The 26,994-nt window shown below is 38.1% G+C and overlaps 1 protein-coding gene across 2 annotated transcripts in view; it reads left to right on the forward strand.

Moving 5' to 3' along the window:
- The window catches only part of LOC143020628 (nardilysin-like), a 252,330-nt gene that overhangs the window by 34,419 nt on the left and 190,917 nt on the right, over positions 1 to 26,994 (forward strand). The window contains exons 3-4 of one of the 2 annotated variants that reach the window (XM_076177107.1): positions 6,694 to 6,896; positions 22,236 to 22,376. In XM_076177107.1, coding sequence (XP_076033222.1) covers positions 6,694 to 6,896; positions 22,236 to 22,376 — 344 coding nt within the window. The remainder of the gene's footprint in view (positions 1 to 6,693; positions 6,897 to 22,235; positions 22,377 to 26,994) is intronic. The other variant, XM_076177108.1, reaches the window with a different exon arrangement.

The raw sequence follows: 26,994 nt of genomic DNA on the forward strand, positions 1-26,994 counted from the left end.
ATGTAGATTGAGAAAAGCGAGTAAATGCCTTGGTGGATTAAAAAGTGTAATGAGGAATAGACATTTGGGAATGGATGATAAGAGGAGACTATATGAAGGAGTGATTGTGCAAACAGCACTGAATGGGGCAGAAACATGGAACATAAGAGAGGAAGAGAGAAGGAGTTTGAATGTGTTTGAGATGAGGTGTCTGAGAAGTATGATGGGGGTTACTAGGGTGGATAGAGTGAGAAATGAGGAGGTGAGGAGGAGAACAGGAATGGAAAGGGGGTTCGGAGATAGGGTTGATGAAAGAGTATTAGGATGGTTTGGACACATGGAAAGAATGAGTGAAGAAAGACTAGTAAAAGAGGTATGGAAGGCAGATGTGGAGGGAGTGAACATGAGGGGACGTACTAGGATGAGGTGGATGGATGGGGTGAAGGGGGCTTTGGGGAAGAGGGGAATGTCAGTTGAGGAAGGATGGGAGAGGAGAGAAGACAAGGGTGAATGGAGAATGGTTGTATATGGATGATGTTGTGATGCATGAGGTGGAATGGGCGGGGGGATGCGGGGTGAGGTAGTATGTGTGAGCAAAATTTGACGCAGCCTGAAGGGATTTCTCCCCGTCTTCTCCTTTTATGCATGGGGAGACGGAGAGGGGGGGTCGCTGATTTAATGAAGCAGCCTTGCTGTGGATGTGCTGTGTTTTGCGACACTGCCTCTGACCCAGGGCAGTGGACAAGGTGCAGGGAAGACCCGTCATCCAGGAGGTGCTAAGATGAGTGGGAGTGTGGAGGGGTGTGGAGTGTATTCAGGTATAGAATGGGTGGGAATGATTTTATGCCTTTTCCTTTTTGGCTACCTCCCTTGTAAGGGGGAAAAACCCTTGGTATATGTATGTATGTAACTTTTTTATAATTTTCGTTAGTAAACGTAGCCTAGGCCTACGCATACTGAATAAAGTCCTGTCATCTTTGACCTGCAAATACTTTTTTGTTGGTTACATTAAAATCATTGCAAGGCAAAATTAGGATTTTTTTTTATTTCAAAACACATTCTTTTCATTTAGGTATTGTACCGAAAATATTGTTATCGACAACAGACTAGGCATAAACAAAATTTACTGTTACATTTTATTAATCGCAAAACATAAAAATACAAAATGCTGTACCGAACATATTGTTATCGACAACAGACTAGACATAAAAAAAGTTTTACTGTTACATTTTATGAATTGCAAAACATATAAAAATACAAAATGCAAGGCAAAATTAGGACAATTTTAATTTCAAAACACATTCTTTTCATTTACGTACTGCACCAAACATATTGTTATCGACAACAAACTAGCCTAGGCATAAAAAAGTTTTACTGTTACATTTTATTAATTGCAAAACATAGAAATACAAAATGCAATGCAAAATTAGGAAATATTTTACTTCAAACAAACAAAATGAAAGAATATTTAGTTGGCTGGGGTGCTGATGCTGCCGGCAGCCTGCCAAAACTATCGTACTCGCGTCTCGCGGCGTGCGGTGTAATTGTACTGCACTGCCAGGCATAACATTGCAATTCTATTACTCTATTAAATGTTAAATATTATTGCACTATCTCGTGGTCATAAAGTCGATCAGTCATAAGTCGCATAGGTCATAAGTTGACGACTACATGTATCATACACACACAATAGTCAGCAGTGACGCCTGGCCCGGCACATGCAGTCCACATTTTTTTTTTTTTTCTTTTTTTCTCTCAATTGAAGTTTGGAGCCAAAGTGAAGAAATACAATCATATTCAACCACTAATATATGCAGGCAATGAAACAGACTCAATATATGTGTAATAAAACTTCTGGTGAATTTAATATTTTTATTCTAAAGTATCATACACACACAATAGTCAGCAGTGATGCCAGGCCCAGCGCGAGCAGTTGACAGTCATTTTTTTTTTCCCCCCAATTGAAATCCATGAATAGTCAAAACTGTGGATAAAAACCTGCGAATAATGAGGGATGGCTGTATATCAGTCCTCCTTTTCTGTATTTCTCATTTTTCTCTCTATGTAATTCCTCCTTTAGTTCAAATTCTATTAATATGTGATCATTCTTCCCAAATGGTGTCTTGTATTCAATTTTATCCATGATTATTCTGTTGTAAATATTAAGTCTAGTCTCATTGGTTCTTCATTACTTCTATATCTGGCATTTTCTTTTACTCATTGTGTCATTGTATGTTCTATAATCATGTCAATACATTTCCCCATAGATCCTCTCCACCTTTCACTGTCATCTCTTCCCAACAGATTTTTTTACATTTAAAATCTCCCATAAGTACCAGGTTACCTCCATCCTTCAGCATCTCATTTAATGAATGCTTTGTATCTTCTAACATTTTTGAATGCTTGCCCTCTTTCTAAGAACCCATTTTTGGGGGCACATAAATCACTACAAACTTTCTACTTTTCATGTCGCTATCTTCAGCTATTATCATGATCATTTCCACACTGCTTATACCCCCTGTGACCTTTTGTCACACTAAATTTTTTCTTGGCCAGAAATATGACTCCACCACCCTATTTCCCATTCTATTTTTAATACAATTATTATATAATCCATGAGTAAAAGCAGCAATGACTGTAACAGCTCTGTAGGGAAGATGCCAAACGCAGAGTATGGGAGTCCAATATATTTTACGTTTCGCCCAGCAGGGCTTCTTCAGAAATAACATAGATGAAAAACATAGATTCGATACCGGCAACAATGCTGATTGGAATAATTCCAAGATTATGAAATATGAAAACCATACAATGAAATGTAGATGTTTAGAATCGGCATTTATATCCCTCATAGAAAATATAAATCAGAATAGTGGATTTTTTACAATAAACAAACCATTGGCAATTTTAATTACAAGTAACAAGCAATTTGCGCAAATTGTGTGTACACCATTTTAATGTTTGTTTCTCGCCGCAAGACTCGGGCTATATAAGGAGTAAAATGTTTTTCATCGATGTTATTTTTGAAGAAGCCCTGCTGGGTGAAACGTAAAATATATTGGACTCCCATACTCTGTGTTTGGCCTCTTCCCTATATAATCCATGTCCAGCACTATTTGGTGGTAATGAACCCCTTAATTTCATTTCTGCAATTCCCATTATGTCTGGTTTTTCTTCTGACAGATAATCATTTAGTTCACTTAATCCTGAGATCAATCCATCTATGTTAGTATAAGTCACTTTTATTTTATTTTATTTTATTTTTTTCCCCATTCCGTTTTCTGCTCAATTGTTTCACTTACCCAGGCATATCACTTTCTCAGCCTCATGTCTAAGGCTCTCCAATAGAACTCCTTTCTTTTGGCTTCCATTCTACAAAGGCGAAGCATACTGACAGGAGACCTTTTGGTCCATAACTAGGTCGGATGCAAAAAAAAAAATAATGATAAAAAAATATAATAGATAAGAATTATAATATAAATGATAATAAAATAAATGCATAGTTATAGTTAAACAAACAGATAAATAATAAATAATAGATTGACAGATAACTGATAATAAATGAAAATCAAGCTAATAAACAATAAACACAAATAATATAAAATAAATGGCAGTCATTAAAGCATCTTGCTTAGGTGTTTATCTAAATGAATCTTAAAGCTTCGAACTGAACTACATTGCACTGCTTGTGCAGGAAGTTTATTCCATTCATTAACTACATGGTTTTCAAAGTTGTTTCTACCCACTTCCAAATTAAATCTATTTCCAGACAGTTTCTTGTCAGATTCTCATTCAGTGTGAAAATGTTGTCACCTCTGAGTCTATGCTTTTTTAGGGAAAACAGATTCATATGTTTTAGTCAGTTTTTGTATGATTTATTTTTTATAATTGGAATCCGTTTTGTGGCTCACTGTTGTACTTTTTCCAATCTGTCAATATCTTTAATAAGATTTGGTGACCATACAGAAACAGCAGATTCCAAACGTGGACAAACTAGCGATTTATATAGCTTGTGAGAGATGGACTTTTGAAGTCAAAAATTTTTGCAATCAGTCCTAGAATCTTATTTGATTTCTCAGAGGCATTCTCTTCACGTTTTTTTTTTTTTTAGCCTCGTCTCTTAGTGTCTTCTCTCACTTTCCTCAACATTCATTTCTCTTTTTATCCATATGTTGTTGTAGTTTTCATTCTTTTCTAACTTTCCTGATTTTACTAGTATGTGTTCCATTTGTATCCTTAATTATATCTTTAGAGGTTGATTTCTTTTGAATATTGTTCCATCCTATATATTTCTTCAATTTCCTTTTCTGCCCCTTGGTCTCTATCTTGTACTTCTTTTAGAATTGTTTTTGCTGGGTTTTTTTTCTGCTTTTTTCCTTGAAATACCTAACCATGCCATGTTTTTCCTTTCCATATACAATGATACGCTTTTTTATCCACTGAATCTCTAACCTAATTTGCTTTCTCTTTGATTTGTTGAGTAATTGTGTCCTTTGCATTCTCCTGCATTTGCTGTCGTACTATTTCTTGAAAAGCTACCTCTTCATTTTCCCTGTTGTCATTCCATTTCTTAATCTTCTGCAAATTTTCCTTTCCTAAATTTTCTTCAATTCTTTCATACATTGCTTGCATTTTGAAATTTCCCTCTTTATTCATTTATTTATTTATTTATTTTTTATATTTATTTATTCATTTTTATTTTGTTTATTTTTATTTTTTATTTATTTGTTTATTTGATTTTAATTTTCACATTTAACTTCAATTTCTTTTTTTTAATTCACACAGTTCATTGTTTATTTTAAAAAAATAAAATGCTGCTGCTTTGTTCAGATCACTCTTGCAAGTCTTCTGCTCTCTCTGAAATAAGGATGATATTATTCTTATTTCAGAATGAGTTGCAAGATATACTGAGTGATCTGAACAAAGAAAGTCCCATAGTAGGTTTCAAAATGAATAAGAGTAAACCCAAAGTAATGTTCAACACTAAAGTTCAAAGTAAAGATGGTGAGAGTCTTGAAGAAGTTGAAGAGTATAATTATTTAGGCCAGATGGTGAAAATAACCCAAGATCATGATAATGAAATAAAAAGATGTATTACAATTTGTTGGAAAATATTTGGTAAATATAATAAAATCCTGAGAGGCTCAGACCTTTATGTTTAAAGCATAAAGTTTACAATCAATGCACTCTGCCAGCATCTATGGGTGTGAGACTTGGAAACTGACAAAGGTGATGGAAACAAAGCTAAGAACTGCACAGAGGAGAATGGAGAGATCAGTGATGGGAATAATGCTGAGAGACTGAAAGAGATCAAGTTGGGTGAGAGAGCAGACTAGAGTGAAAGATATTGTAGAGGTGGTAAAAGAGAGGAAGTGGAATTGGGCAGGTAAATTAGTGCAAATGACTGATGAGCAACGGAGCAAGTGTGCTACTGAGTGGACACCGTGAGATGGGAAGCGTGGAAGAGGGAGACCAAACAGAAGGTGGAGAGACAAGATTGAGAAGTTTGCAGGAGTGACATGGCAGAGGTTGGCGTGGTTGTGTGAATCATAGAATGCTATGAAGGAGGCCTTTGTTCAGCAGTGGACTCAGGATGGCTGATTTGATTGATGGATTGTTTATTTCAATATTCTTTTTCTTTAATCACACACCTCTTTGTTTACTTTGAAGAAGTCTTTTCCTAAATTCATAACCCCTTTCTTTAGCTCAGTGAATTCCCTTTCCCACAAGTTTCTGTTAAAACTCATCTCCCTTTCCATGTCTGTGATTCAACTTGGATTTCTTCTTTTGTACTTACCAAAACCAGAAAAAGGATTGTTGGTACCTAATCAGCCCCCTTAGGGTTTCCAGGCCTCTGTTTACATTAAGTTTTAGTATAGTGCCTCCAGAGGGCTCTGCGTTCATGTCGACATTCAATTAAAAATCATTGCCATTTTCACTTGATCCTTCTTGATTTTGTTGCATTTTCTCTCAAAAGACATTACAAGCATTGCTCTAGATCATTTTGGGCAACCACAATTGCTCCCCCTCCCACTCAATACAACCCAGGCCTCCTGCTCTCCTTGACTATTGAGAATTTTATCTTAATTCAGAGCTCTAGTTGATGCTGTTGACTACTTGACAATCGATGTGTGTGTATTTGAGATGAAATGTCTGAGAAGTATGGTAGCAGTTAGTAGGCAGGATAGAGTGAGAAAAGAGATGAAGCGGAGAGCAGGGTTGGAAAGGGAGTTGGGAGATAGGGTTGATGAAAGTGTATTGGGATGGTTTGGACACATGGAAAGAATGAGTGAAGAAAGATTAGTAAAAGAGGTGTGGAAAGCAGAGGTGGATGGAGTGAACAGGAGGGGTGACTGAGGATGAGATGGATTGGGTAAAAGGGGCATTGAGAAAGAGGGGAATGTCTGTTGAGGAAGGAAGGGAGAAGACAGGAGATAGGGGAGAATGAAGAATGGTTGTATATGGATAGTGCTGTGATGCATGGAAGGGAGTGGGTGGGGAATGGGGGACTAGGGAGTGGTTATGTGTGAATATTTTGACACAGCCCAAAGTAATTTCTCCCCATCTCTTTTTCTACTTGAGGGGACAGAGAGGAGTGATTGCCATTTGGAGTGGGTGGGGATGGGAGTGGAAGTGAAATTATGCCTTTTGACTTTGGCCACCTCCCCTGTATGAGGGAAAATGTCCATGATATATGTATGCACAATTTTGTTACAGATTTTGGAGATGAGAATGATGATGACAAAGGTAGTAATTCCAGTGTTAGTGATGATGATGATATGAATGGATCAGAAGATGAAGATGGTGAAGAGGATAGTGAAGAAGCAGAAGAGGAAGAGGAAGAGGAAGACAGTGATACAGAAGGTGAAGAGGAATGTAAAGCCATCAAGTCAAAACATAAGAAGGTTACAAAATATCTTGTAAGTGTTTTACTTTCAATGTATATTTTTTTATGTTTTTTGGCCTTAGGCTTTTCTTAACCCCTTTGTTAATGTGATATATTTTATAGATTCTGTGTAGGTCTTTTTCATATAACCAGACATGCTTTGTGCTTCTTATTAGAAGTAAGCATAAGTTTGGCCATTAGAAGGAAATATTAATCATAGTACAGTCATCCCTTGTCATACATTGGGGTTAGGTACCATGAACACCTGTGATGTTAAAAATCCATATATTTTTGCTGCCCACCATAAAAGTGTCCCTGGCCCAATATTTCCCAAGATGAGTTAAGAAATACCTATTGTATATCTTCACAAGTGCTACATGATATTCTATCTGTATACCAAAGGAATCTCCCCCATATAAAGGAGTTAACCAGCCAAGGTTTGCACCTACTCCCATCCATCTCACTCCCATCCATCACCCAATTATTTACCCTTTTATTTTTGCTACTTGTGGATGAAGGGTCATTCCTGTTTCCCACTCACTAACCATAAACAGTTCATAAGAATCATACTCAACTATGCCTTCAAAGCTTGGTTCCCTACAATCTAGAAGACAGACAGTCTATAAACTACCCATGCCAGACACCTCAGAAATACAAATCTCTTCCTACGCAGACGACATAACAATCACATGCACACATCGTAACACAGACAAAGCTGCAGAAATAATCCAGCCTTACCTTGACACACTCAACACATGGTTCATCACAAACAGACTCAAAATAGCTCCAACCAAATCTACAGCAACACTTCTCACCAACTGGACAAAAGAACACAAATACATACCTCATCTCTACATCAACAACACTCTAATACCACACACAAACACACCGAAAATTCTTGGTGTAACATACGATACATCCATGTCTTTCAAACAACACCTCACAAACATAAAAAACAAATGCACACCTAGACTTAACGCACTTAAGTCAATCACTGGAACAACATTTGGACAAAACAAAGAAACTAATATAACAATATACAAACAATGCATACGCTCAGTGATGAATTATGCGAGTCCTGCATGGGCTCCTAATCTCAGTGAGACACACCACAACACCCTTCAAATCATACAAAACAAAGCCCTAAAAACAATTACAGGCTGCACAAATACATCACCTACAGACCATTTACACCATGAAACAAAAGTCCTCAAAGTCAAGGACCACCTCGACATGAGAGGCACACAAACACTTGCTGCAGCCACCACAAACACATCACATCACACCCGCTACACTGCATAGCAGAACACCCACACACACCAAGAAACATTAAAACTACACCCAAAGACCTTTATTACGCACAGATACTCTCTTCTCTTCCTCCACAACCACCAAATACCAGCCTCCAGAAACATATTCATAATCATATCACTCACCACTCCATTAACACACTGAAAGACAACACACTGCTGCATGCCAGACCCCCTGATATCCACCCTTCTGAATCCTCTCTCCCACGAAAGGACAGAGTCCACTTGGCCAGACTGCGATGCGGTCACCACCCAGCACTTCTAAGCTACCAGAAGAGGCTGGACGACCGTGTTGTGAACAGCTGCCCAGGATGTAACACTTCACCCCATACCATACAACACATAATGGAAGACTGCATTATACACAATCATGCACGCAAACAACACAACATACACTCTATAAAGGATTTGTGGGAAAACCCAGTTTCGGCTGTGGCCTTCCTTGGGGAGACGGGACTGCTCGGACAGACAGTCTAGGGAACGACAACAACAACAACTACAAAAAACAAAGCATTAAGAATAATAACTGCATGTACAAAAGTCACCCAGATATAGCATCTGTACATGCAATGTAGATCAGTTCGAAGCTTTAAGAATCATTTAGATAAACACCTAAGCAAGATGCTGTAATGATTATAATTTATTTAAATTATTTGTTTTTGTTTTGTTATCATTTGTCTGTTTGTTTTTCATTTATTATTAGTTATATGTCAATTTATTATTATTTACTATTTACCTGTTTGTTTATTATTTAACTATACATATAGATTTATTTATGTATTTTATTTGTTTACATTATTATAGTTTTTATTTATTATTTTATTATTATTATGATTTTTTTCTGCATCCGACCTAGATATGGACCAAAAGGTCTCCTGTCGGCATGCTCCGCCTTTGTAATCCTCTGTAATCCTTTTTTCCCCTTATGACGGAGGTAGCCAAAAAATAATGGCATAAAAAACACTCTTACTCATTCCATCCCCAACATACTCCACTCCCACCCAACCCCTTCCCTTCCTCTTATCTTGGCACCTCCTGGATGATGGGTTATCCCTGCATTTTGCTCACTGCCCTGGATCAGAAGCAGTATCACAAGACACAGCACATCCACAGCAAGGCCGCTTCATTAAATCAGTGACCCCCCTCTCTGTCCCCTCATGCAGAAAAATAGAAACCAGGGAGCAATTCCTTCAGGCTACATCAGTTTATTTCTTACACATACTCCCTCACCCCCCATCCCCCACTCACTCCCCCTCATGCATCACAGCATCATCCATACAGAACCATTCTCCATTCACCCGTCTTCTGTCCTATCCCGTCCTTCCTCAACAGACATTACCCCTCTTTCCCAATGCCCCTTTTACCTCATCCATCCATCTCATCCTAGGCTCCTCCCTCATGTTCACTCCTTCCACCTCTGCCTTCCACACCTCTTTTACTAGTCTTTCTCCATTCATTCTTTCCATGTGTCCAGACCATCCCAATACTCTTTCATCAATCTTATCTCCCAACTCCCTTTCCACCCCCATTTTCCTCCTCACCTCATTTCTCACTCTATCCAGCCTAGTAACCCCCATCATAGTTCTCATGCACCTCATCTCAAACACATACGAGCAGCGATTGAGGAAGGATGAACCAAAACAAACTCCGAACCGCTACCTAGCAATTTGACGACGAACGATTTTGGAACATATTATCAACAACCACCTGGTTTGTACATACAGGAAGGGAGTGTCAAAATTAAGGTGACTGAAATGTAGTCTTTGTATCTTAGTTCAGTTACTGTAAAAGAAGAACCAGTGACAACAATGGATGAATTAAACAATGAATTCAGTGATAAAGAAACTGCAAAGGCAAAGTGATGTCCGGAAGTATAATAGAGTCCCCACTTGGTGTAATAAGAAAAAGAATGTGTCTGAATGAGACCCCAAAAACATACCAAAGGTTGGATAGAGGTCACTTTTCAGGATTTGATAGAATAGTAACATATATAGAGGGCTAGACACGGATAGAGAACCTAGGTTTAAAAATTTATAAGAAATAGAGAAATAAATGAGTTGTTGGATGAAATAATTGAACTGAGAAGTGAATGCAAAAATATATACAAGGAAGTAGCTATATTAAGAAAAGCCAATGAAGAAAACAATAGGGAAATAGGATGATCTAAAAATGGAACTGAATAGAATAAAGGGAGAAAATATAAGTTTGAAAAATGAAAATATGAATCGGAATGAAGCATTGAAAAAGGAGAGGAAAGATCAAATACAGGTGGTGACTGAGAAAGTGGAAGAAAAAATGAAAGAAAATGACTTTCAAGAAATTAAAAAAGTGAAAGGAAAGGAAAAAAATTATCCTTCAAAGAAATAATGGAACAACAAGTAAAGGATAATACGAAAAAAATGGTAATCCAAGTGATTAAAGAAAAAGGAAATTTAGTTAGTGATGCATTGGACAGGAAAATATGCATTGTGATTTACGGTATTAAGGAAAAGCATGATGTGCCTAGATACCAGAGAGAGGAAAATCAAACCTTGGATAAAGAAATCAAGGAAATTTACAGAATGGGGAGATACTCAAAAGAAAAACAATTTAGGCCGCTATAGGTAAAACTTAGGTCACAATTGATAGCAGAGGAAGTACAGGCACACCTCGACTTACGTCGTTTCGACTTACGTCGTTTCGACTTACGTCGTTTCGACTTACGTCGTTTCGACTTATGTCGTTTTCGAAGATACGTCGGTTTTCAAAATTAATATGGAAAAAAATTCAAGTTGTCGTTTTACTTGACTTTACGTCGGTCAGCCAATAATGGAATCGCATAAACACCAAAAAACGTTTCAAGCGTTTCAAGCAATTCATGTTACAATGAATAAGAATAAAAGCATGTAAAATTATATAAAGATTCAGTAACTGCTAAAATATATACCGTGAAGTAGTATGGCCTAGTCCACTAGAACATGAAATCGCAACAGTACTGTACTTCCAATACGTATTTACCGTAAGCGGCGTCTCGACTCCCGCAATTCTTTTGGATTGTTATCTGTTTACTGAAGTTTTGTAAATTTTCTCATTAACATTCACTTGTAACTGTAATATTTGCCCCCATGCCTCCTAAGAAAAGTTCTAGTGAAAGTGCTAAGCGTCATGCTATTTCGCTGGAGGAGAAAATGGCGATGATAAAACATTGTAATGGTGAAAAAGTTGTATCGATTGCACAATGTTTTGGAGTAAGTCGGACAACTGTATCAACGATTGTGCATAATAAAGACAAGATTTTAACACATGTCACATCTGAAGCCCCATTGATGAAGAACACAATCATCAACAAAAAAAGAGGTAAGATATTTGAAGAAATGGAAAATCTTCTTTCAATTTGGGTTGATAGGAGGAATCGTCAGAATGCGAATCTTAGTCAAGAGCTCATTCAGGAAAAAGCGTTGTCTTTGTTTGAGGACCTAAAGGAAAAATATCCAGATGAGAAAGATGTAGATTTCAAAGCAAGTCCTGGATGGTTTATGAGATATAAAAACAGGAGAAATTATCACTTCCTTAAAAGACAAGGTGAAATCGCATCAGCTGATGAACAAGCAGCAGCGGAATTTCCTGCTACACTGAAGAAAATCATCGAAGAAAATGGGTTTCTTCCTGAGCAAATGTTCAATGTAGACGAAACAGGATTATATTGGAAGAAATTACCAGATCGTTCATTTGTTTCCAAGGAAGAGAAAACGATTCCAGGTTACAAGGTCTCAAAAGAACGTGTGACCATAATGTTGGGAGGTAACTGTGCAGGAGATTTTAAATTATTGCCTCTGTTTGTTTATCATGCACACAACCCCCGTGCCCTGAAGAATATACCCAAAGCATCTCTCCCTGTTATATGGATGGCTAACTCAAAAGCTTGGGTCACTGTTGTTATTTTCGAAGATTGGTTTTTCAATAATTTTGTCCCAGCAGCAGAGAAGTATTGTAAGGAGAAGGGGATTCCTTTTAAGGTTTTACTTATCTTAGATAATGCTCCTGGCCACCCACAAAACATCGCAGATTTTCACCCCAACATTACCGTCATATACCTCCCCCAAACACTACGTCTATTCTCCAGCCAATGGATCAGGGGATAATTGCTATCTTCAAACATTATTATATGAAGCGTGCGCTACGGCAAGCAATAGCTGCAATTGAAATGGATGAGTCTATCACACTTCGCGACTTTTGGAAGGGATATGACATCTACAAAGCTTTACAGAATGTAGCAGCAGCATGGAATGATGTTCAGAGCACTGCTATGAATGGTGTATGGAAAAAGCTATGCCCGCAATTTGTGCACGAGTTTAAGGGCTTCGATACTGTTGTTGTCAACAAAGATTTGGTTACAATGAGCAAAGAGCTGGATATGAATTTGGAGGAAGAGGATTTCACAGATTTATTTGAAAAAGACAAGGAGTTACTGACGAACAAGGATTTGATGGAACTTCAGGAGCAACAAAAGAAAGAAGAAGAAGAGGATGATGAATCTGAGCCACGCCACTTCACCATTAAGAAAATGGAGGAAGCATTTGCACACATCGAAAAAGGTCTTGCTATGTTTGAGGATATGGATCCAAATGCTCAACGCTTTTCCAAGATAATGGGGGCTTGTTATGAAGCTTTTGCTCCTTATAATCTAATCCTTGAAGAAAAGAACAAGAAGACGGTTCAAGGCACTCTTGACCAGTTTTTACGCGTCGAACGACGAGAATCAGCTGATGTTGATGTCGACAATCCCCAGCCATCTACGTCTACAACGTAAATATCAACATATTGTATCTACTGTTTTGGTAAACTGAAAATACATTAAAGTTTTTCACTTATTACAATATGATTATATGTAAGCTTGAAATAGTTTTTATTTCTTTGTTATTTGTTTTGTTTTACCGTATGTTATTGACAATGCATTCATAGAGTACAGCACCGCGAAAAAGCAACGCGTAAACATCGACATAATGTATGTACTGCATTGGTAAATTAAAGATACTTTATTCAATTTTTCACTTATTACAAAATGATTGTAAGCTTAAACTAGTTTTTATTCATTTGTTTTTTGTTTTGTTTAACCGTATGTAATTGACAATGCATTCATAAAGTACAGCAAATTGTACGTATTGATGAATAAGTACAGGTACTTTTTTATACTTTATTACAAAATGATAAATAAATGTTCTGTTTGGAAACTTAAAATAGATTTTTATTAACCTTGTTTAATAAAAAATGCAATCAAAAGTAAAATAAAATACTGAAAAATGGCTATTGGCAGTTTAGCCTAGGTTACACCAGGCCTACCTAGCCTACTTGTAAGCAAATTCGACTTACTTTTCGACTTACGTCGTGTCTCCTGGAACCAATTAACGACATAAGGTGAGGTGTACCTGTACTATCCAAAACAACAAAACTAGCAAATAGTGAAAATCTAAAAAATGTATGGATAGAGAGAGAAATGAGCGAAGAAGAAAAGGAAAAAGAAAAAGAGCTTAGAAGTGAAGTGAAAGAACTGAGAATGAAAAGATTTTTTTTTTTTTTTTTGGAAAGTAGGGGACTTGAAGTTGAGAAAATGGTATATCACAAAGAAGGAAACAAAACAGAAGAAGGGAAAGAAAAAAATAAAATTAGCATATACCAACATTGATGGAATGATCTCAGGAATGAATGAACAGAATGATTACCTGGCATCAGAAAAGCCAGACATAATGGGAATAGTGGAAACAAAATTGAAAGGGAATCTACCACCTAACACAGTGGGACAAGGTCTATATAACTGATGGATGAAGAATAGAAAGGAAAAACAAGGAGGGAAGTACTATTTCTGACCAAGAAAGACTTAAATGTGACAAAGATAACAGAAGGAAGAAATAGTATAGAGTCAATCATGATAAAGATAGAAAACAACCACATGAAAAGTAGATAAAGAAACTGTGCAAATACTATTAAGATTTAAAGAAAAAACGATGCTGAAAGATACAAAGACAGGTCACCACAAGCATAGCTCCCTTCCCGTATAATACAAATAGGTAAATACAATCTCCTCTTAGCATCCATCCCCAAATGTCTATTTCTCATTACACTTTTTGATCCCCCAAGACATTTACTCACTTCTCTCAATCTACGTTCTACCTCCACCCCCACTCCTACCTTTCCAGCCACATTTGCACCCAAGTATCTAAAACTATCCACTTCTCTCTCCCTTAATACTCACTTCCAGCTTACTGCCACTCTCTTCCCTTGTACATCTCATCACCTTACTTTTACCCACATTCATCTTCAGCTTTCTTCTATCACACACTCTCCCAAACTCTGTTACCAACTTCCTCAATCCCTCCTCCGATCCTGTCACAAGTGCAGTCGTCCACAAACAACTGCTGGCTCACCTCCCACTTTTCTCCATTTTCTTTAACCATCTCCAATCCCCGACCCTCTACCCTTGCATTCACCTTTCACACCACTCCATCCAAATATAAATTGAACAGCCAGGGCAACATAACACATCCCTGATGAACTGCCACCTTTACCTCAAACCACTCACCCTCTCCATTTCTAATCCTAACAAAAGCTCTACTATTGTAAAAACTCTAAACTGCTCTTAACAGCTTTCCTCCTATCCCATATATATATATATATATATATATATATATATATATATGTACGACACTTAACAGGAATTTGTGGAAAGATATATATATATATAGTCAACTCTCAATTACCCCCTTCACTCCAGGCCAAAATCTCGCGGGCAGCATTAGCTGCCAGACGTGCGATGTTGCGTCATAATACTCGCATTATAAAAAATAAAGTCACTGCTGTATTGCTCGTTCTCTCTTTCACCCGTGAATTTTGATAACCATAAAAATATGATGAAGGGGGCCGTCGCGATAAATTTCTGAAAAAATCGAAATATTCGAAAAAACATTCCCTGTCATCTAGTGGCCTTTGGCAAGCCAGTCCTGAAATATTTCAGCGAAATACCAAAAAATAAAGGAGTTATGGCTCTTTTTCTGCCCCCCACCCCCACTTTCTAGTACACTTTCGCTGCACAAATGTTCGATTAAGTTATTTCATCGCAATAAAAATGGCACAAATGCGTTGTATTTTGTTATTCACTAATATAGACTACTTGGAAACACATCCTAGACTGCGATCTGTTCACTCGGTACGTAAGCTGAGCGAATCATTGTGGAGAGAAATCGAATTGTCGTTCCTTGGAGATAGATAGATATATAGAACTTTTATTTACTTTTATTTGAAGCTATAATAATTTCAAGAATGCCTAAACATTCAAAGAAGAAGCGTGTGTTTCATGAAAGCTAAGAAACTGAATAAAATCATTGAGATACTGGAGACGACTCATAGCAGTGACCTTGAATAGTGCTGCTGATGCGCCAGCCCGGGACGCGCGAAGCCGAGCGCGTGTTAACCCTTCCTCCGCCCCCCTTATCCTCGTTTCTCTCACGACGTCACCGCAACCATCGAGCATGCGTTTCATACATCACGAGACTACAAATGACGCTCCATGTGCTTTTTTTTCATCACAAGAGCGACTGTCATTGATCATAACTTTGGAAGGACACATAATCTTCTTTCTCACTTGGTTAGAGTCAATTCCATCATTACAAAAGCACTTGAACAAGACAAAAACGTTGATTTATTGCCAAATAAAGTCTATCTATCTCTATCTAACTATCTTTCAGCTCCGATTTCAAGCCGGGAGGTTTCTAATAAGTGAACCTGGAGACAATGAGAGACGTCACTTCCTGAAACCCTCGCCTTCTGACCTCCTGATACCTCGTAAAACGGGGGATCAGGTACCAGCTACACTTTATAATAACATGTGAATGACATAGAATGCATGAAGATTGGCGCAGAGAAAAAAATCGAAATGAAAAATACAAAAAAATGCAAGGAAATGTATTTTGAACTTCAAAGCTCAATATCTCAAAACTACCCTTTTCTCTACATTTTTTCTATCTCCTCCGTAACTACTCGGGCGATTTTAATGGGGTTTGGATCATTTGAAAGCTGAATAAATTTGCAAACTTTTTATTGTGTTTTTTTTTTCTTTTCATGATAGAAGTTGATATATTGTATTTTGAAAAAAATATGACACGTTTAAAAAAAAAAAAATTCTCCTAAACTAAGAGGAAATTCCAAAAACGCCACAATGATTTTTTAGGTATTGCTATGGAGCATTTGTGGTATTTTTTTCAGCATGCTCAGTCAATGGATAAGTGAGGAGATAGAACTTTTGTAATTGGTCAAAAACGATTTTTTTATTAATAACTTCATTGTTTTTCAACCAAATGATATGAAAATTGGTGGTGAACATCTCAGTATATGTATATATAACATATTAAAAATTCGCGAAATTCCAATCATAATTGACGAAGTTTGTTTTCGAGCGCGACGGCCCCCAAGCCAGTTTACAAAGTATGGGGGTCACACAGGTACAACTACAATAAATATAATCAAGACACCGACATAGGCATCCTTGCGTACCCACTTGCTCCTCATGATGCCTATGTAGGTGTCATCATATCGAAGGGGTTAATGCAAGGGTTACGTTCCTGGAAACATGTTAATCAAAATTGCTTTAGTTAAACATATTTTCCCCAAAGGAAATGATGGTAATAGGGGGGGGGGGGTTTATGTTCCTGGACACTGAGAAAGTCTTGTCTATTTTGGGATTTTGTTACTCTGAACTTGAACAAACACATTATTAATACATTTGTAGGTTACAGAAACAACAAAAACACACATTCTTTGTATTTATTTGTAGTACACAGTTATTTATTCTATGTGTGCACTCATCACTAGCCACTCTCCGCCTCACTTGCCTCTTCCTCTGACTCCCGGGTACTCGTCACCAGCCACTCTTGTCCCCAGCCACACTCCGGCTCACTTGCCTCTTCCTGAGACTCCTGCTGTCCTTGCTCACCAAGCTGTCCTTCCTCAACCCGCTCTCCTTCCTCTTCCTCCACTGGCTTCATTTTGAAGAACTGATTTAGTTTTGTCTGTGTTGTCACTTTTTTCTTTTGAGCTAGCATGATTTTGTAGCAGTTTACGTCAGCCATGACTTTTATGCAACTGTCGCACTTCTATCAACGTTTGGATTGTTGGCTTCTAGGATGTCAAGTGCTTCCCTTATGGATGAAAGAGCTTTCTCCAGATCCTTTCTGGTCAACACTCAGACTCTGGGGTTTCTGGTGTAGACTGAGACTCTACTGAATGTAGCTTCTCCCTCTCCAACAGTTCTTCATTTGACAAAATCACACTGTGTGATTCTAGGAGTTCAGCAATATCTTTCTCCTCAATTTCGTGAAATCCGACTTCCTTGGCCTTGGCAAGACATTCCTGGTTTGACTGGGAAACTGTTTCTTGGATGTCAAACCCAGTAAAATTGTAGACCAATTGAGGACAAAGATTTTTCCATACTCCGTTGAGGCACTTCCTTGGCACTTGCTCCCAAGATTCTTTGATGAATCCGATAGCATCACTGATGGTAAAGTTCTTCCAATATTCCTTCACAGTCAGCTTATATTTGTTTGTCCTCTCAACCATGTCAGTAAGAGTTGAGTGTAGGTAATATGACTTGAATGTCTTGATTATCCCCAGGTTGCATGGCTAAATCAGAGACTTGGTGTTGGGTGGCAAGGAAGCAAGCTGAATGTTGCTGGATAGGTTCTCTCCAGACGGAGGATGGCTGGGGGCATCGTCCAGGATTAGGAGAATCTTGAAGGGCAAGTCCTCTTGCAGTAGAGTTCCAGTTCTTTCTCCATTTTCCTGAAGTAATCCTTGAATATTGTGCCCGTCATCCATCCTTTGGTATTGGAGTACCAATGACAGGGGAGGAAGCTCTTGACATAGCCCTGTGAAGACACAAGAACAAACAAAATTAGTTTACCATTAATTGTGGGTTGGTGACACTGTTTTCTTTTTTGTTTTGGTGTAGAACAGAAAACAAGAGTTTACAATCTCTAACTAAATTATTCATTTCTCTGTAACAATTTTTCAAGCTTTTATGACTTATAATCATGGTCCATACATTTAAAAATTAGTTTACCATTAATTGTGGGTTGGTGACACTGTTTTCTTTTTTGTTTTGGTGTAGAACAGAAAACGAGTTTTCAATCTCTAACTAAATTATTCACATCTCTGTAACAATTTTTTCAAGCTTTTATGACTGATAATCACGGTCCATACATTTAAGAATTAGTTTACCATTAATTGTGGGTTGGTGACACCGTTTTCTTTTTTGTTTTGGTGTAAAACAGAAAACAAGAGTTTACAATCTCTAACTAAATTATTCACATCTCTGTAACAATTTTTCAAGCTTTTATGACTTATAATCACAGTCCATACATTCAAAAATTAGTTTACCATTAATTGTGGGTTGGTGACACTGTTTTCTTTTTTGTTTTGGTGTAGAACAGAAAACGAGAGTTTACAATCTCTAGATTATTTATTTCTCTGTAACAATTTTTCAAGCTTTATGACTTATTATCATGGTCCTTACCTTTAAAGCTCGTGGATTTTCAGAATGGTAGATAAGGGCAGGCTTCAACTTGTAGTCTCCTTTAGCATTGGCACCCAACAGAGAGTAAGGCGATCCTTGGAGGCCTTAAATCCAGGCGCTGTCGACTCCTCTACCGAGATGTATGTCTGACCTGGCAGTTTTTTCCAATATAGACCAGTCTCATCTATATTGAATATCTGCTTGGAGGTGTAGCCACCTTCCTCGATGATGGTCTTGAGGGTAGCTGCTTCTACATCAGCAGAGGCAGCTTCCCCAGTCATCTTCAGATTGTGGAATCCATAGTGTCGTTTGAAGTTGGAGAACCACCCAGAACTTCCTTGGAATGTCTTGCATTTGCCTTCCTCACTCACGTCTTGTATATCCTTGTAGAGGCTTACAGCCTTAGCCTGTATAATGGCCATGCTGATGGGGACATTGATCTTATTCTGGTGCTGTATCCACTGCACCAACATCATCTCCATCCTCTCCATTTCCGTGGATCTTGCATGAGAGCACCGTGTGGAAAAGGCTGCTGTACCTGCGACAGCACTAGCACGAATCTTGTCAGCATTTGCCCTGATGGTGTGCAACGTGCTCTCATTCAGTCCCATAGCATGCACAATCACATAAGTCTTTTTTCCCCGAACATATCTATCCAACACTTCTATTTTCTTTTCAATTGTGAGTCTTTCTTGATTTCTTAGGAGCACTTTCCTGTGAGGTGGAAGGACACTTGGGTGCCATAGTAGAGTAAACTTGTACACAGACACTTACACTCACAGTGATGGCTAGCTTCAGACTGAGATCAAAACAAAGTGCAGGAGACTGACCATGCGGAGGCCCTCTCTCTCAGTGCTCTTACCGCCAAATTCAAATTGTGTTAAATTGAAATTGTCATGTTATTTTAAAAATTTTCCTTAAAAATTAACTTGTGTTAAATTGAAAACGCGTTGGTTAAACTCGTGTTAATTGAGAGTTGACTGTACATATTTATTGTATATTTGACAAATGCTTCCTCAAGCAAGTTCAGCCTAAATAACATACATTGGCTAATCAAACCTAAAACTGATTTAATCAACAAAAGCTATTGTAACCATTTTTGAGAAAATTATTTTACACTTTGATTAAAGAGACAATTTGTTCACTAACTTGGGAGTTCTAATAAGCTGTCAGAAATATGCATCATTATATTTTAGTGAAGTGAAAGGTGTAGGTTTTTATACTGCTTTATTTGATATCTACTAAAAGCCATACTAGATATATATAGTCACTCATAAGGCAGTTAAAATGCTGGTGTTGTAATGAACTTGGTTAAAAGACAATACACAAGGATGCTATTCCTCAGCAGCAAGTGAACAGCACAATGGCAAGTAAAGTAGAAGTTATCAGGTGGCTCAAACTCAAAATAATAAATGTTTACAATTGCATTAGCAAATATCTAGGAAGCTACGTATATATTAAACACATCATTAATGTCTTAAACCATAACCACATATTGATGTTACAAGGCTGACAGAACTGTGCTTTAAAATTAAATGGTGCACTTGTAAAAATGTATCAAATAATGACCTGGGACAGTAGGGCAACAGGCATAATATTGACACATCTCACAGTACAGCACCTGAGCATGTGAACCCTCTATGGTATAGCTTATACTAATTCTTCAATCATCAAAACATTGATACTAACACTTGTTAAAAGAACAATTACCCCTAGAACCAAAATAACAATAGCAAAATGTTAAATAACTCACCTCATTCAGCTGGAGGAGTGTGGAGGTGTTGTGAACTCTCACTGCAACCTTGACAGTCTTGAAAGAGCTATGTAAATATACATTTGGGTTGGTGAGCTTGTATATTATGCAAGAGATATACAATAAGAACATGGAGAGACAAGTATGCTAATACTTGGTCAAATTTGTGCATCAGGTGGGCTTCAGGTCAGGGCTCCTAATCTCAGTGAGACACACCACAACACCCTTCAAATCATACAAAACAAAGCCCTAAAAACAATTACAGGCTGCACAAATACAACACCTACAGACCATTTACACCATGAAACAAAAGTCCTCAAAGTCAAGGACCACCTCGACATGAGAGGTACACAACCACTTGCCGCAGCCACCACAAACACATCACACCTGCTACACTACATAGCAGAACACCCACACACACCAAGAAACATTAAAACAACACCCAAAGACCTGTATCACACACAGATACTCTCTTCTCTTCCTCCACAACCACCAAATACCAGCCTCCGGAAACATATTCATAATCATATCACTCACCGCTCCATTAACACACTGAAAGACAACACACTGCTGCATGCCAGACCCCCTGATATCCACCCTTCTGAATCCTCTCTCCCACGAAAGGACAGAGTCCACCAGGCCAGACTGCGGTGCGGCCACCACCCAGCACTTCTAAGCTACCAGAAGAGGCTGGATGACCGCATTGTGAACAGCTGCCCAGGATGTAACACTTCACCCCATACCATACAACACATAATGGAAGACTGCATTATACACAATCATGCACGCAAACAACACAACATACTCTCTATAAAGGATTTGTGGGAAAACCCAGTTTCAGCTGTGGCATTCCTTGGGGAGACGGGACTGCTCGGACAGACAGTCTAGGGAACGACAACAACAACGCTATACACAAGTTTATTAATGGCCAAGTTAGTGATAGTATCAAGGGATCAATGACCTTTCAATGTGATAAAATTTGGAAAATGTCATAGCTACTAATTGTGTGTTTGCTTCCTATAAACAATTATTAGAATTTGTCCTTCCCTTCTGGTAATCAGAAGAACAAAATTGGCTTCCTTTCCTTGACATTCTAATCATCAGAAGGGAAGGACAAATCCTCACTGTTTAAACATCTCACAAATTTTAACACATCTAAAGGACAATGGTTCCCTGACACCATCACTAGCTTGGCTGTTAACAAACTTGTATGTAAAGTAGTTTACCCTAACCTGAGGTCACCACCCAATGGGCCTATTTGATCACATACTAGCATGCTTGTTTCCCCACCATGCCACTATATATCCCAATTGTATGACCACACTGAAGCAGACAGTGATTGTGATTGTGTATTTTCATACAACATTCTTTTCTCTTGAAGTGGAATTTATAGTTCATGTATTATTTATTTTACATTTATAAAAAAAAAATTGTCTTAATGTAGGATAATGACATTTTAACCACTTTTCACACTGGGGCATTTTGTTTGGCTATTATGTTCTGTGGCATTTTGCCAGGGTATTATGTCTTGTGGCATATTTTAACTGATTCAATTACTACACAGAAGACCTATAATACCTAATCCTGCACTTCCCTACTCCAGCCTTATCCAGATAACAATACTTTATCTCTTCCTTGGGTGACTTGTGGGTCAATCTAGTGGCCATTACAAATTACCTGGGAACCGTGGGGTTAGAGATTGATTAATATATATTTTTTTCACATGTTTTTTTCAAGTATTCTATGATTCCTGTCTTTGCACATGATTAGGCTGCTGCTGCTCTTTGCATTGGAGTCGGGAGCTTTGAGGACCCTGATGACATTCCAGGGTTGATGCACTTCTTGGAACACATGGTCTTCATGGGCTCAGAAAAATATCCAAGTGAGAATGCACTGGATGCTTTCCTTAAGGTAAGTTGAGGGAAAAAGAATGCAACCACTGTGTTCCCATATATGTAGAAGGCAACATAATAGGATGAAGTGAAGGTACAGGTTATGCCCTTTTGTATTTTTCTCCTATGAAGAGTCTGGGATATTGACTGCATGGTAACATACAGCCAGTATTTCAAGGTCTATTTTAGGGCACCCCTACAGACCAGAGCCAATCCTTTGTCTATGTTAGAGTAAAATCTCTACTCATAGAGGAATGATCCTATGTTTGTATGCCAACTCTCTCCCTTTATGCTGTTCCCTATAAACTGTCCTTTACTGCTGCTATGACTCTACCTTGTCCAATCCCCTGTGATGGTGGTAGTTTGGGGGAGAATTCTGCTACCATATTTTCTGTGCTTGTTATAACAGGTGACTAAATAGGATAGAATGATGGGATATATTCATCCTGTGAGATTTCAAGGCAAAGAGGGTCTGGGAGGATAGCTCCAACCAGAACCCTGAAAATTGGATCGGGGTTGTTGTTGTTCCCTAGACTGTCTGGCTGAGTAGTCCCATCTCCCTGAGGAACACCATGGCTGGAATGGGTTTTTCCCACAGTTCCCTTATAGAGTGTATATTGTGTTGTTGGCACACTTGATTGTGTACAATGCAGTCTTCCATAGTATGGGGTTAGATATTGCATCCTGGACAATGCAATGCTGTCCTCCAGCCTCTTCTGGTAGCTTAAAAGGATTGGATGGTGGCTGCTCTGCAGTCTGGCCAGGTGGACTCTGTCCTTTAGTGGGAGAGAGGATTCAGTGGGATGGATATCAGGGGGCTGGCATTGCAGCAATGTATTGTCTTTTAGTTTGTTGATGCAGTGAGTGATGTGATTATGGATATGCTTCTGGAAGCTGGTATCTGGTGGTTATGGATGAAGGGAAGAGAGTATTCATGTGTGATATAGGTATTTGGGTGTTGTTTTGATGTTTCTTGGTGTGTGTGGGAGTTCTGCTATGTAAAGTAGTGGGTGGGCTGTGTTTGTGGAGGCCGTGACAAGTGTTTGTGTGCCTCTCATGTCAATGTGTTGTATTTGTGCAGCCTGTATTCATGTGTGATATAGGTATTTGGGTGTTGTTTTGATGTTTCTTGGTGTGTGTGGGAGTTCTGCTATGTAATGTAGTGGGTGGGCTGTGTTTGTGGAGGCTGTGACAAGTGTTTGTGTGCCTCTCATGTCAATGTGTTGTATTTGTGCAGCCTGTATTTTTCTTTAGGGTTTTGTTTTGTATGGTCTGTAGGGTGTTTTGGTGTGTCTTAGATTAGGGGCCCATTCAGCACTTGCATAATACTTTACTGACAGTATACATTTTGTACACTAGTGGTAGTTTCTTTGTTTTGTTTGAATGTTGTTCCTGCAATTGATTTAAATGCATTAAGTCAAAGTGTGCATTTTATCTTTATGTTTGTGATGTATTGTTTGAGGGACATGGATGTATAGTATGTTACACCAAGAATCTTGGGTGTGTGTGTGTGGTATGAAGGTGTTGTTGATAAAGAGATGTGGTATGTATTTGTGTTCTGCTGTCCAGATGCTAAGAAGTGTTTCTGTGTATTTGGTTGGGGCTATTTTGAGTCTATTTGTAGAGAATCAGGTATTGAATGTGTCAATGTATGGCTAAAGTATGGCTCTGCATTATGGTGTATACATGTAATTGTTATGTTGTCTGTGTAAGAAGAAATTTATATTTTTGAGATATGAGTGTGGGTATATTGTGCTTGGATAGATTAAAGAGTGTAGGGGATAGAACTGAGCCCTGTGGGACTCTGTTCCTAAAGCTTCTGGTGTATGATCATTGGTCATTATGTGACACATAGGCATTTCTATCTGCCAGATAATTGATTAGCCATATTTTGGTATTATTGTGCATGTCTGCATTGTATATTTTGTTTTGTTAGATTGTGTTGGGGGATGGCATTGAAAGCTTTAGTCTTAGTGTTATTAGAAATGCTCTGTGGGGGCTTATCCAAATTGATGGCTTTGAAAACTCTTTGTGTGAGATCTATTAGAAGAGTGTTAATGGTTTGTAGTAATCTAATATCATATTGTGATTTGTCAAAGGGAATATGTGGTGTAACAAACTGTAGTATGAGACATGCTATGACTTTGGAGGGGATGCAAAGAAGTGTGATTGGGTGGTGTGATGCTAGAACTGTTGGGTCTTTGTTTTGGGGATTGTGATGATTTTCCCATGGTTCCAGATGTTGGATATATTGTTATATGAATAGCTGTAGTTTGTAATGTTGGTGAGTGCATATATGCCATGTGGTCCAATGTGTTTCAGGTGGATGTTACGTATGTTGGGACCACAAGTGGATGAATGTTTTAAGTTATGGATTCTATGCTTTGGCTGTCTATGAAGGGTATACAGTTTGGGTCTGTGGGAAAGTCTTATGTCAGATGATACATCTGTTGACAGGATGAGAGATGAGATAGCTTGTCTGTGCAAAATGGTTATGAGTGTGTTTGCTTATTGTCTGAGGGTAAGTTGATTGTTGTTGTGTGAGAGTGTGTTGTATTACTGTTAGATGGTGTACAGTATCCCCCCACTATTCGCGGGGGTTACATTCCTTCCTCTCCCGCGAATCCCGAAAATCCGCGAATTATTGATGCAGTTTTAAAATGCCAATGTATGATATTATATACGCTAAAAAATGCTTCCCAAACACATTCTAAAGACAATCTTACTCATTAATACAGTAATAATGTAGTAATATGTAGTAATGATAAATTAGAAACAGTAATAATATAGTACAGTCGAACCTTAAAAGCCCGGACCCCGAATGCCCGGACCCTCGTATGACCGGTCGAAATGAACAAAGGGCGGACTTTTCAAGCAAAGTTCCCTATTTGTCCGGTAGGTGGCAGCGACGGCCGTACATGTGTACTCAAACCCGGCTTAGTCAAGCCACCACCAGGGCTGCCATTTCGTAGAATTTTGTACCAAAATGTAGTAAAATAGCGGCATGTGGCAACTGCACAAGGACATGAGGAAATTTTTTCTACATATCAGCGGGCTGTTAAAAACGTTCAAAAACTCAAACTTTTGTTTAAAAATTATAGAACTAGTTATCAAATAATAAATGGTACATCAAAATATGACTTTTATTGGTAATTGTGTTACTTATAAAATATTATACCCCCAAAAAATACGTTTTTACAGTGTAGAAAAAATTCTACGCTAAAGTTTCAGCTTTCTTTTAGTGGTAATAATATAGAAAAAAGAAAAACTTTGATATCTTACTGAATATGTTAGGGCATGGGGGCCTTATATACATTCAAGAATAAAAAAACTAGAACCAACATTTTGTCAAAGTTTGACAAGTATATCTTGCTATGAAAGTCTGCACACACCCGAGAAAAATGTATGCCCCAGTATGGCAACACTCCCATTCTACACGGCAGTGTAGAAAACGCGGCAACCCTGGCTGCTACCACTGTCCCGCATGCATATCTTCTGATATTTACAGTGTACGTAATAAGAAATACAGTACAGTACACTGTATATACAGTACATTTACATGCCTGTATTACAGTTATTATTACATAATTATTAGTATTATAGCATTATTATTACAGTTTTGTTATTATTACAGTGTTAGAGTATTATTCTTGTGTGTTTCTATGCCATATCATACATTACCTATACGTATACCGCTATGAAAATCTATGGGTGTTAGGGCAATATTTTCGATGACCGGAAGTTTGGCATGACCGGACCACCCTTCCCCCCAATTAGTTCGGGCTTTCGAGGTTCGACTGTATAATATGTACATAGTAATGATAAATTGAAAACATTTTAATATTATTGTACTCACCAATAATGAATGATGATGATGAAATTTGCTGTACCATATGATGAGGATGATTATGGTGACACTGATGTATGGCACAGCTTAAGTTCAGGCAATTCCTACTCTTCAGGCATTTCAGGAGGAGGTGTCGTTTCTTCAGGAGAATCAGGTGGTGGTGTAATATTTTCTTTGGGTGTGGCTTGGTTACTTTTCTTGACCTTCGTTAGGAACATGGTTATTGGCAGCTGGCTTCGTTGTTTTTTCATAGTGGTGAAAAGGGTTTTGTATGTTGACATGGATGAATCAATAGCATTTGAGAACTGTAGTGAATGAACCATGTAAGCATCCCATGATTTAGCTTTCTCTTGCAATTCTTTTGCTATTTGCATGAGTTCAGCCAACCATTGTAGAGTCAGACCCTCATCCTCTTCCTCATGTGATGGGTCTTCTTGGTCCTCTGTTTCTTCTTCTGCAGACTTCATCAGCTTTGCCAAATCCTCATCCATCAGAGGCTGAGAGTGGGTATCAATGAGTTCATTGCTATTGTACTTGTAAGGGAGACTGGTCTATAGTTGGTTGGATTTTCTTTGTCCCCTCCTTTGTATATTGGTACAATATTTGCATTTTTCCAATCTTGTGATACTTTTCTTTCTTTGAGTGAGAAATCAATTATCTTGTGTATTCTATCCATTAGTTCATCTATACATTCTTTCAATATCCAATTTGCAATTCCATCCAGCCTGTGGGACTTTCTGATGTCATGGTTTTTTCCCATATTTCTGTGTCACCATTATTTCTTTCATTG

The sequence above is a fragment of the Oratosquilla oratoria genome, chromosome 40 (genome assembly GCF_046742065.1).
Source record: "Oratosquilla oratoria isolate Oo_2021 chromosome 40, ASM4674206v1, whole genome shotgun sequence".
Classification (NCBI taxonomy): domain Eukaryota; kingdom Metazoa; phylum Arthropoda; class Malacostraca; order Stomatopoda; family Squillidae; genus Oratosquilla; species Oratosquilla oratoria.